Source organism: Phyllobates terribilis, unplaced genomic scaffold (assembly GCF_046119375.1).
Source record: "Phyllobates terribilis strain yellow unplaced genomic scaffold, ASM4611937v1 Scaffold_2__4_contigs__length_985480577, whole genome shotgun sequence".
NCBI lineage: Eukaryota > Metazoa > Chordata > Amphibia > Anura > Dendrobatidae > Phyllobates > Phyllobates terribilis.
In genome coordinates, this window is record NW_027362762.1 from 338,410,105 (window position 1) to 338,422,996 (window position 12,892).

A 12,892-nucleotide genomic window follows, 5' to 3' on the forward strand; every position below is an offset into this window, starting at 1 on the left:
CCATTCTGGGCCCATCCTAGTATATATGTTCCCCATCGTGAGCCAATCCTGGTATATATGTCCTCCATCCTGGTATATATGTCCCTTATCCTGAGTCCCATCCTGGTATACCAATATCCCCCATCTTGGTATATATGCCCCTTATCCTGGGCCCCATCCTGGTATACCTGTATTCCCCATCTTGGTATATATGCCCCTTATCCTGGGCCCCATCCTGGTATATATGTCCCCATCCTTGTATATATATCCCCCATCCTAGTGTATATGTTGCTTATCCTGGGCCCCATTCTGGTATATTACCCATCCTGGTATATTCCCCATCCTGGTATATATGTCCCTTATCCTGAACCCCATCCTGGTATGTATATCTCCCATCCTGGTATATACAGTGGTATGAAAAAGTGTTTGCCCACTTCCTGATTTCTTATTTTTTTGCAAGTTTGTCACACTTAAATGTTTCAGATCACAAAACAGATTTAAATATTAGGCAAAGAAAACACAACATGCAATTTTTAAACGAAGGTCTTCATTATTAAGGGAAAAAGAAATCCAAACCTACAGGGCCCTGTGTGAAAAAGTGATAGCCCCCTAAACCTAATAACTGGTTGGTCCACCCTTAGCAGCACCAACTGCAATCAATCTTTTGTAATAACTGGCAATGAGTTTTTTTACAACGCTCTGGAGGAATTTTGGCCAACTCATCTTTGCAAAACTGTTGTAATTCAGCCACATTGCAGGGTTTCTGAGCATGAACCGCCTTTTTAAGGTCATGCCACAACATCTCAATCGGATTAAGGTCAGGACTTTGACTAGGTCACTCCAAAGTCTTAATTTTGTTTTTCTTAAGCCATTCAGAGTTGGACTTGCTGGTGTGTTTTGGATCTTTGTCCTTCTGCATAACCCCAGTGCGCTTCAGCTTGAGGTAATAAACAGATTGCCGGACATTCTCCTTCAGGATTTTTTTGGTAAACAGCAAAATTCATGGTTCCAATTACCACAGCAAGTCTTCCAGGTCCTGAAGCAGCAAAACAGCCCCAGACCATCACACTACCACCACCATATTTTACTGTTGGTATGATGTTCCTTTTCTGAAATGCTGTGTTACTTCTACACCAGATGTAATGGGACATACACCTTCAAAAAATGTAAACTTTTGTCTCGTCAGTCTACAGAGTGTTCTCTCAAAAGTCATGGTGGTCATCAAGATGTTTTCAGGCAAAATTGAGACGAGCCTTTGGCTATGTGCCCACGATGCAGAAATGCTCAGGATTTTTTCCTGAGCGTTTCTGCATCTCCCTGGCAGAAAAAAACGCATGCGGATTGTACATGCGTATTCCTGCCAGGGACATGCGGAAATGAAGCGTTATTCACTGGCATTTCCGCATGCGGGTTGACAAGTGCTTTCCAAGCGATTAGCATCACTTGGAAAGTGCTTGTGACAACTAGGTCACACTATATAAATCCATGCAAAAGGCGTGGATTTATATAGTGTGACCCTAGAGAGTGGTTAAAAATAAAAAAATAAACCTAATACTTACCTTCTGATGGCCCCTGAGACTTGCTGCGCTCCTGTGCTGGCTGCCGGCAGATCGCGGTACGCTGTACTGAAAAGACCTGCCGTCACATGACTGTGTCGTCGCCGCAGTCCTGCGCGATCTATCGGCAAGCAGAGAGAAGGAGTCCGGGGACCGTCGGAAGGTGAATATAAATCTTTATTTTTTATTTTATTCTTTTTTTTATGGTACCTGGGTGTGGAGGAGAGTCTCCTGTCCTCCACACCCGGGTACCATCTGCACATTAGAACGCGCCAATTACTCAAGTACAGATGCAGTCTTGCGGAATTGGCGCGTTCTAATGCAAGTCAATGGCGGCGAAAACGCAGCGCTTCCGCAAAATTAATGGACATGCTGCGGATTTTTCAGTGCAGCATAAACTCTGCGGAAAAATCCTCATCATGGGCATTGAAAGTGCGGAATTGCATTGGAGACCATGGGGGAAGGTTTACCAAGCGTTTCCCAAGCGTTTACGCTGCGGAAATTCCGCAGCGTAAACTCTTGAAAAAACGCATCGTGGGCACACAGCCTTTATGTTCTTTTTGCTCATCAGCGGTTTTCGTCTTGGAACTCTGCCATGTATGTCATTTTTGCCCAGTCTCTTTCTTATGGATGGTGGAGTCATGAACACTGACTTCAAACTGAGGCAAGGGAGGCCTGAAGTTCTTTGGGTGTTGTTCTGGGATCTTTATGACCTCTTGAATGAGTCATCGCTGCACTCTTGTGTTAATTTTGACCAGCCGGCCACTCCTGGGAAGGTTCATCACTGTTCCATGTTTTCGCCATTTGTGGATAATGGCTCTCACTGTGGTTTGCTGGAGTCCCAAAGCTTTAGAAATGGCTTTACAACCTTTTCCAGACTGATAGATCTCATTTACTTTCTTTCTCATTTGTTCCTGAATTTCATTGGATCGCAGCATGATGTCTAGCTTTTGAGGATCTTTTTGTCTACTTCACTTTGTTAGGCAGAGTGATTTCTTGATTGAGAACAAGTGTGGCAGTAATCAGGCCTGTGTGTGGCTAGGGACATTGAACTCCGCTTCCCAAAGATGTGATAAACCACAGTTAATTTATGTTTTAAGGGGGGGGGGATATTTTTTTCACACAGGGCCCTATAGATTTGGATTTCTTATTCCCTTAATAATTAAGACCTTAATTTAAAAACTACATTTTGTTTTTACTTGTGTTATCTTTGTCTAATATTTAAATTTGTTTTGTGATCTGAAACATTTAAGTGTGACAAAGATGCAAAAGAATAAGAAATCAGAAAGGTCGGCAAACACTTTTTCCCACCACTGTATATGCTCTGCATGGGAGACATAATTTTAGCTAAGAAAATAATTTTGGTGAGTCCCAAAAATAATTAAAATCCTCAATTTATTTCAAAATAATTTAAAAGATCATACAGGTTGGGAATACATCTCAACGCGTTTCTGGCAAAAAGCCCTTATTCACTGAGATACAGATTCCTTATGATACATGGTATAAAAACAAATGGTAACCAACCGTTGATCAATAAGCACATATGTTAACAATCAATCACATTTGAGAATAATTAGTATAATCACAAGGCTAAATCACAAGGGAAACCAGAAGGAGAAAAAACAAACAAACAAAAAACCTGCATTCAAATCCCTAAAATTTAAAAATGTAATATAGGTAAAGAGTATCATTCCTATGGTTCATGCCGTTGGGGTATTTTGTATCAAGCTTAATGATCCAAAATAATTCTCTTAGGAGGAGTTTTTTTCCTCCAATCCCCTCCTCTAATAGGAATATCCACTTTTTCTATCCCATAGAATGAAAAATTGTTTAATTCCCCTTTATGTCTCTCTACAAAATGCTTTCATGCTCCTGAATAAGATGCGTTTTTATTTTTGATGTTGGTAACGTGTTCTGCCATCCTTTTCTTTAATTTACATACGTATTGTGCAGCCAATGTATTTTCTTTTACATTCTTTGCAAAATATGCAATACACAACATAATTTGTATTGCAATTGATAAATCTTTTAATATTGTTAGCTGCATCAATGTATACTGGCACATAGTGCATTTGGAACATGCACATTTAAAAAAACCTTTACAACTTAGCCAGGTTTTTTTATCACTTTTTTGTGGCACATATAGACTTGGGGAAAGAGTAGCACCTATTGATCTCCCTTTTCTCGGCACACATACTAATCCATTTTTCAGGATTTTATTTAAGTCCCAATCTTGGAATAATACAGGGACATATCTGTTTATAATATTTTTATTTCCTGAAATTGGCAACTATATGGGGTACTGAAAATGTTTTTTTTGTCCATATTAGTATTTGTATCATGGTGGGAAGAAAGCACTATTTTCACAGACAAAAGTCCTTTTAAAAATGACATTGAACTACAACCCCTGGCAAAAATTATGGAATCACCGGGCTCGGAGGATGTTCATTCAGTTGTTTAATGTTGTTCAAAAAAAGCAGATCACAGACATGGCACAAAACTAAAGTCATTTCAAATGGCAACTTTAGGGCTTTAAGAAACACTAAAAGAAATCAAGATAAAAAATGTGGTACTCAGTAAGGGTAATTTTTTTCAGAACAAGCAGAGGGAAAAAAATATGGAATCACTCAATTCTGAGGAAAAAATTATGGAATCATGAAGAACAAACACACAAAAGAACACTCCAATACATCACTAGTATTTTGTTGCACCACCTCTGGCTTTAATAACAGCTTTCAGTCTCTGAGGCATGGACTTAATGAGTGACAAACAGTACTCTTCATCAATCTGGCTGCAACTTTCTCTGATTGCTGTTGCCAGATCAGCTTTGCAGGTTGGAGCCTTGTCATTGACCATTTTCTTCAACTTCCACCAAAGATTTTCAATTGGATTGAGATCCGGACTATTTGCAGGCCATGACATTGACCTTATGTGTCTGCTTTCAAGGAATGTTTTCACAGTTTTTGCTCTATGGCAGGATGCATTATCATCTTGAAAAATGATGTCATCATCCCCAAACATCCTTTCAATTGATGGAATAAGAAAACTGTCCAAAATATCAATGTAAACTTGGGCATTTATTGAAGATGTAATGACAGCCATCTCCCCAGTGCCTTTACCTGACATGCAGCCCCATATCATCAATGTCTGTGGAAATTTGCATGTTCTCTTCATGCAGTCATCTTTATTAATCTCATTGGAACGGCACCAAACAAAAGTTCCAGCATCATCACCTTGCCCAATGCAGATTCGCGATTCATCACTGAATATGACTTTCATCCAGTCATCCACAGTCCACGATTGCTTTTCCTTAGCCCATTGTAACCTTGTTTTTTTCTGTTTAGGTGTTAATGATGGCTTATGTTTAGCTTTTCTGTATGTAAATCCTATTTCCTTTAGGCGGTTTCTTACAGTTCGGTCACAGACATTGACTCCAGTTTCCTCCCATTCGTTTCTCATTTGTTTTGTTGTGCATTTCCTGTTTTAGAGGCATATTGCTTTAAGTTTCCGGTCTTGACGCTTTGATGTCTTCCTTGGTCTACCAGTATGTTTGCCTTTAACAACCTTCCCATGTTGTTTGTATTCGGTCCAGATTTTAGACACAGCTGACTGTGAACAACCAACATCTTTTGCAACTTTGCGTGAAGATTTACCTTTTTTGAAGAGTTTGATAATCCTTTCCTTTGTTTCAATTGACATCTCTCCTGTTGGAGCCATGATTCATGTCAGTCCACTTGGAGCTACAGCTCTCCAAGGTGTGATCACTCCTTTTTAGATGCAGACTAACGAGCAGATCTAATTTGATGCAGGTGTTAGTTTTGGAAATGAAAATTTACAGGGTGATTCCATAATTTTTTCCTCAGAATTGAGTGATTCCATAATTTTTTCCCTCTGCTTGGTCTGAAAAAAATGACCCTTACTGAGTACCACATTTTTTATCTTGATTTCTTTTAGTGTTTCTTAAAGCCCTAAAGTTGCCATTTGAAATGACTTTAGTTTTGTGCCATGTCTATGATCTGCTTTTTTTCAACAACATTAAACAAATTAATGAACATCCTCCAAGCCCAGTGATTCCAAAATTTTTGCCAGGGGTTGTATATGTTAGATATTTGGACGATGTTTTACTAATATGGGTAGGAGAAGTGGAAAAAATCCCATATTTTTTATCCTATATCAATGCTAATGATGTAAATTTAAAATTTACTTATACTGAACCGGAGGATAAAATCAGCTTTTTGGACTTGTATTTCATGGGGGATGTAAAACAACAAAAGGTTAGATATCGCAACTATAGAAAACCTATTAGTGGGAACACTACACTTAGAGCAGACAGCTGCCACCCCGCCCATACTGTGAATTCAATCCCCTTTGGTGAATTAAATAGAATTTATAGAAATAGCTCTGATAGCACATTATTCAATGAACAAGCAAAGGTAGCAACATCTAGATTAATGTAAAGGGGGTATAAGAAAAAACATATTGATTCAGCATTAAAAAAAAGTTCTTGTAAGAAATACTCATTTAAACAGCTAAGATGATTGTATTAATAACAACAAGAAACCAATAATAATAAAATCTAATAATATGGCCAAAAAAAACATTTTCAGTACCCCATATAGTTGCCAATTTCAGGAAATAAAAAATATTATAAACAGATATGTCCCTGTATTATTCCAAGATCGGGACTTAAATAAAATCCAGAAAAATGGATTAGTATGTGTGCCGAGGAAAGGAAGATCAATAGGTGCTACTCTTTCTCCAAGTCTATATGTGCCACAAAAAAGTGATAAAAAAAACCTGGCTAAGTTTTAAAAGTTTTTTTAAATGTGCATGTTCCAAATGCACTATGTGCCAGTATACATTGATGCAGCTAACGATATTAAAAGATTTATCAATTGCAATAAAAATTACGTTGTGTATTGAATATTTTGCAAAGAATGTAAAATAAAATACATTGGCTGCACAATACGTAAATTAAAGAAAAGGATGGCAGAATGTGTTACCAACATCAAAAATTAAAACATATCCTATTCAGGAACATGCAAGCATTTTGTAGAGAGACATAAAGGGGAATTAAACAATTTTTCATTCTATGGGATAGAAAAAGTGGATATTCCTATTAGAGAGGGGATTGGAGGAAAAAACTCCTCCTAAGAGAATTAATTTGGATCATTAAACTTGATACAAAATACCCCAACGGCATGAACCATAGGAATGATACTCTTTACCTATATTACATTTTTAAATTTTAGGGATTTGAATGCAGGTTTTTTTTTGTTTGTGTGGGTTTTTTGTTTTTTTTTCTCCTTCTGGTTTCCCTTGTGATTTAGCCTTGTGATTATGCTAATTATTCTCAAATGTGATTGATTGTTAACATATGTGCTTATTGATCAACGGTTGGTTACCATTTGTTTTTATACCATGTATCATAAGGAATCTGTATCTCAGTGAATAAGGGCTTTTCTCCAGAAACGCGTTGAGATGTATTCCCAACCTGTATGATCTTTTAAATTATTTTGAAATAAATTGAGGATTTTAATTATTTTTGGGACTCACCAAAATTCTTTTCTTATGTGAAGCCGTAAGTCACGGCTACTGGTTGGAGACCCACAACATTGTAAGACGGACGGAGTCATATAAATAGGACACGGCGAAGCTGCTTTTTTGTTTATTTACATCACAGCAGCCAGTCTCCATCCATTAGCTCAGTGACAACTAAAAATTAGAAAGAGAGTTAAATTGATAACAATAAAGGATATAAGTTTTTAAGTGTATTTAACTGTTTTTAACTGTATGTTCCCCATCCTGGTATATGTACCCCGTTCTACCGCTGTTCTTTAATACATAAAAAAAAAAAAAATTCTATTCACCTTCCCTTCGCTCCCCCGACGTGAAGCATCCTCTTCTGAAACTGACAGGTGACTTCAGTGTTCAAGCGTCGGGAACGCATGACATCATCCCCATGCGCCACCAGTCACATGCACGGCGACATCAGCTGCTGTGCTCTCATTGGCCAGCAGTGTGTATCACAGCGCACGTACCCGGCAGGTCCCCTGCGTCGCAATACACTTCAGCTGAACGTGTGTCCAAGGACGCATATCCAGTTGATGTCTGCACTGGCGTCAGCTGCCCCCTCATTAACACGAGTCTGGTCACAACCTCTGCAACCTTGATATATTGTTTGAGCAAACCTTTAAATCACATTGCTGTTCCACTGAAGCTAAGATTTGATAACTTTTTGAAGTTTAGGTTAGGTAACTACATGAGCAAAAATATTCTCAGAACATTATGACCAGTCAAACTCAATTAACAAGTAACCAAATATAATCTGTAGTGCTGTGGGGAATTTCCATTACTTTTTTAGATCCCTTTTCTACATCATTATATTATTATTTATTATTATAGCGCCATTTATTCCATGGTGCTTTACATGTGAAGAGGGGTATACATAATAGAAAACAAGTACAATAATCTTGAACAATACAAATATGTGCAAATGTGAGCGTATGTCCTTTATCTCTACATGTTCATAGAAAAGAACTTCGACACTAGGGTAGAGGAGACTTTGGAAAACTGTGTTAGTTCAAAGGAATGGCTGGAGGAATTTGGCTTAAAACCACAGAAGTTGCTATTTTATGATGCCCTTGCTGACTGTGCTTTTCGTCACAGCGATGGAGTAGTTGATATAAAAACCAAACCAGAGGATGAGTCCATCCAGACAGACGCAGTAAGTACAAGTTTTTTCTTATTGACTTCAATGGGAAAAACTGTATGTAAAGATCGTATTTGTGTTTTTACATGTGGAAATGTGATGTCTTGGAACATTTTAGCACATAAGTGTGGCAAAAATTCTTAGAAAACTACAAGTGCCGTGCTTGTATTTTTTGTGGCATGTTATTGGTGTGCTGTTGTTTATGACCCCTCTTGTATCTGAATATCATGATGTCTAACATTGTCTTGTGATGTGTCAAACATATTATATGTCTTCTCTGTAACCAGGAAAACAATCTGAAAATGGTAAATGCTAAATACTGTGACCGTTTTGTCCACGTGCTTTGGAAAGATGATTCTGTCGTCCACGTGCATATTAGTAAGGAGAAATGCCGGTGGTATGAGGAAAAATTGAGGACAGCACTAGACAAAATGATAAGAAGGTGATATCATTATTGATTACGTTATGTGTTTTTTTCATTATGGTTATAGCTGATAATTTACCATTAGAAATGGGCATAGAAAGATAATATAAGGCTATGTTCACACTTTGAGTATTTGGTGAGTTTTCTACCCCAGTATGTGTAAGCCAAAACCAGGAAAGGAACAATCAGAGGAAAAGTATAATAGAAACACGTCACCACTTCTGTATTTATCACCCTCTCCTGGTTTTGGCTTACAAATACTGAGGTAAAATACTGACCAAATACTGAATGTGTGAATGTGGCCTAAATGTATGTGCAATTGACATCTCTACGACGCCGGTGGACCTTCTGAGGTTTTCCTAGGCAAGTCACTTCAGGAAAAAGTCAGCGGTCTTTTTCTTGGAGAACCTTGGCTGGCTGTTGGCTGAATCTTGGCTGGCTGTTGTCTTTGCGGCGGCCCTTGCTTCTACAATTTAAACTATAACTAGTCAGTGACTTTTTAGCAGAAGCCACCCGAAGAATGAACATATTGCTTCTTTTAACTGTTTCAGGGTTTCCGAAGTGGTTGAAAGAAGTGATAAACGACTGGACATGTGCACAGCAATGTCTTTCTTACATTACTGTGGCTGTGCAAAATGTTGACATTTACGTCGGTTTTGCAACACTTTTTCAGAAGATACCGCCAAAAAAAAGATGATATGTGCACATACCCTAAGGATGAACATGGCTACGATAGCAAACACAAGATTTTACTTTTTATTTATATTTTCTTAATCACATCTTTTAAGGGTCCAATGGCTTCAGAATGGGAGTAGAGAACTCTTCGGCAGTATCCTTGAAGATCAAGTGTATATTCTCATTGATACCTCACATTCCATGAAGGACAAGCTGTTTTTACTGAAAGAGAAAATACTACAGCTTTTACAGGTGATGTAAAAATAGCCAATGCCAAAAAAAGTAGCATGGACCGCACCTCCAAAAATCATACATTTGATCTAATGCCTCTCGGCAAAAATATATATAACTGAACATGAGGTTCTTAGTTTAACATTCTGATCAGACTGTACGAAGCCCACTGCCACGTCATGGCAAACCTCGTAGTGGGTCCTAACATTTCCTAACTGAATGGGAGCGGAGCCGTGCACCAACCACCGCCACAGCGACAATGCACCAGCAGGGCGGGCGGCCTGGTGCCTCACAGGCACCCATGCTGCAAGACCGAGTCCCCATGACTCCAGGCCACGCCGCCCCACAAGCACAAAACCACAGCAACAATGGCCGACACACTGCACCAACACCACAAGAAAGGAGCATTGTAACTCACCTTCCTCAAGCTCTCAAATGAGAGCAAAAATAGGCTAGACCCTCTTTGCAGTCTCCTGCTAATTAAAATCACCTGTGCCAAATGGGAGGAGTGCTGGTCCAAGAAAGGGGAAAGAATATGCAATGCTGTGAGGCACCAGGCCACCCGCCCTGCTGGTACATTGTCGCTGTGGCGGTGGTTGGCGCACGGCTCCGCTCCCGTTCAGGTAGGAAATGTTAGGACCCACTATGAGGTTTGCCGTGACGTGGCAGTGGGCTTCATACAGTCTGATCAGAATGTTAAACTAAGAACCTCATGTTCAGTTATGTATATTTTTGCCAAGAGGCATTAGATCAAATGTATGATTTTTGGAGGTGCGGTCCATGCTCCTTTTTTTGCAATGTAAAAATAGATTCGGCACTCCAAAGTTGATGCAAAGAACGTAATATGTATTTTATCAGTACAGGTTCATCCACTGTATATACAACAATTTGACATTTCGGCCAATTACTTGGCCCTCAACAGAACTGGGGAACTTCTTTAAAAAACTTAGAACGGCGCTGGAGATATGCACTGCAGTGCTGGAGATTTGGCTCTTTTTAGTTTTTAGAGGTGAACAGTTCTGGAAACTAAAATATAAAGAAAATCCTTTGGCAAAATAATACTGTATGATGGTCTGCGGGACTAGGGGCTGTGCTGGGCTAGTATATATTCTGGAATGTTTTATCATACAGACAATAATCGCTGAATTTACCTGTTATTAGTTAAAACTTTATGTGTCTCATGTACTAAATAGGCTCCATTCACACTAGTGTATTTCACATGAAAACAAAGAAACATATTTACAAAAGGCTCCATATGTCTTAATGGGATTTACTGATAGAAAAAGTTATTATTACGTAACTTTAGTTAGGCCTCATTCAGACTTCATTTATTTTGCATATGAGATAAAAACAGGACACTTGTATAGCATTCAGATGATATATGGATGACATCCAAGTGCTATCCATTATTTAAAGGGAATCTGTTCTGTTGAAAATGGCATCTGATCTGCAGGCAGGATGTTATAGAGCTGGAGGAGCTGATAAAACTGATTTACATTTTTGAGGGAACAGTTTCAGTAAAACTTGCATTTTATTCAATACGTCCATTTGCAGGTCTTACTCAATGATTGACAGTCTTTCCTGTATGACTGCATGCAGATCACTGTCAATCACTGAGAAGGACCGCCCACTGGACTCCTATCCATACAAATATCAGGTATATTAATGAATAACATACAAATTATACTGAATCTTTTCCAACAAACCTATATATATATCATTCTGCTCAGCTTCTCCTTCACTGTACAATACTGTTCACAGATTAGACTGCATATTCAATGTGACAGGTTCCCCTTTAACTAATCAATTTACTTAAATGGGTGACATTGATTTGTAAATCGGTCCTAAAAACCCCAAACATATGAACATGCCCATAAACTACACCTTCAAAGCCAAAAAAGTTGTCGTGCTCTGTAAATTGAAAAGAAAACAAGAATGTAATGATTTGGAAATCTATTATAGCCATATTTGATTCACCACAGAACTTAGAAAACTTAGAACAGTTTAAAGTTAGATAAGTTTCCATTTTGTTTGGAAAAACTCTTTTAGAAATTGATGGCAGCAACGCATCTCAAAAATGTTGAGACAGGGCCATGTGTACTATTATATAGTATCCCTTCTTTTTTTACAACAGTCTATAAATGTCTGAGAAGTAAGGAGACCAATTGCTGGAGTTTTGGGAGAGGAATGTTGTCTCATTCTTGTCTGGTGTAGGATTCTAGCTGCTCAACAGTTTTGGGTCTTTGCCTGATTTTTCGTTTCATAATGTGTCAAATATTTTCTGTTGGTGAAAGGTCTGGACTGCAGGTGGCCAGTTCATCACTCAAACTCTTCTTCTGCAAAGCCTTACTGTTGTGATGGATGCAGTATGTGGTTTAACATTGTCTTTCTGAAATATTCAAGGCCTTCCTTGAAATAAATGTTGTGTGGATGGGAGCATATGTTGTTCTAAAACCTCTATATAATGCTCAGCATTGATAGTGCTTTTTAAGATGTGTAAGATGCCCATTCCATAGGCACTAATGCCACCCCATGCCATCAGAGATGCAGTATTTTCAACTGTGCGCTGATAACAAGGACATGGCATCCGTGGTTTCCATAAAGAATTTAAAATTTGGACTCATTTGACCACAGGACAGTTTTCCGTTTTGCCTCAGTCCATTTTAAATAAGCTTTGGATTGCGTTGATATATGTCTTCTTTGCATGATAGAGCTTTAACTTGCATTTGTGGATTGCACGGCAAACTGTTTTCCCAGGCAGTGATTTTGAAACGTATTCCTGTCCCATGCAGTGATTTAGACAACCGAATCATACCCGTTTTTGTTACTGCAGTGCCAACTGAGGGCCCATAGATCATGAGCAACCAATAATGACGGTCGACCTTGTCCCTTGTGCACATAGATTTCTCTAGAATCTCTGAATCTTTTGATGATGATATGTACTATAGATGGTGGGATATTCAAAGTCTTTGCATGATTTATATTGAAGGACATTTTTCTGAAATTGTTCAAAAATTCTTAGATGCAGTTGTTCACAGATTGGTGAACATCTGACCATCTTTGCTTCTGAGATACTCTGCCTCTCCAGCATGCTCTTTATATACACTGTCATGTGAACTATTTGAAATTTGACCCTCCAGCTGTTTTTTATTAGTTCAACTTACTACTCCAGCCTTTTGTTAACCCTGTACCAACTCTTTTACTATCAGTTTCTAAAGGGGTTATTTTTTTATAATGAAATGAAAAGTTGTCTGACTTTCAACTTCTGATCTGTGTTCTATGTTCTGTTGTGTATAATATGGTTATGATAGATTT

General features: G+C 38.5%; 1 protein-coding gene across 3 annotated transcripts in view; it reads left to right on the forward strand.

Annotated features, from left to right (window-relative positions):
- VWA3B (von Willebrand factor A domain containing 3B) overlaps window positions 1-12,892 on the forward strand; it is a 267,553-nt gene that overhangs the window by 47,760 nt on the left and 206,901 nt on the right. For all 3 annotated transcript variants that reach the window (XM_073664562.1, XM_073664564.1, XM_073664563.1), the window contains exons 9-11: window positions 8,069-8,262; window positions 8,535-8,689; window positions 9,460-9,598. In XM_073664562.1, the coding sequence (XP_073520663.1) occupies window positions 8,069-8,262; window positions 8,535-8,689; window positions 9,460-9,598 (488 nt within the window). The remainder of the gene's footprint in view (window positions 1-8,068; window positions 8,263-8,534; window positions 8,690-9,459; window positions 9,599-12,892) is intronic.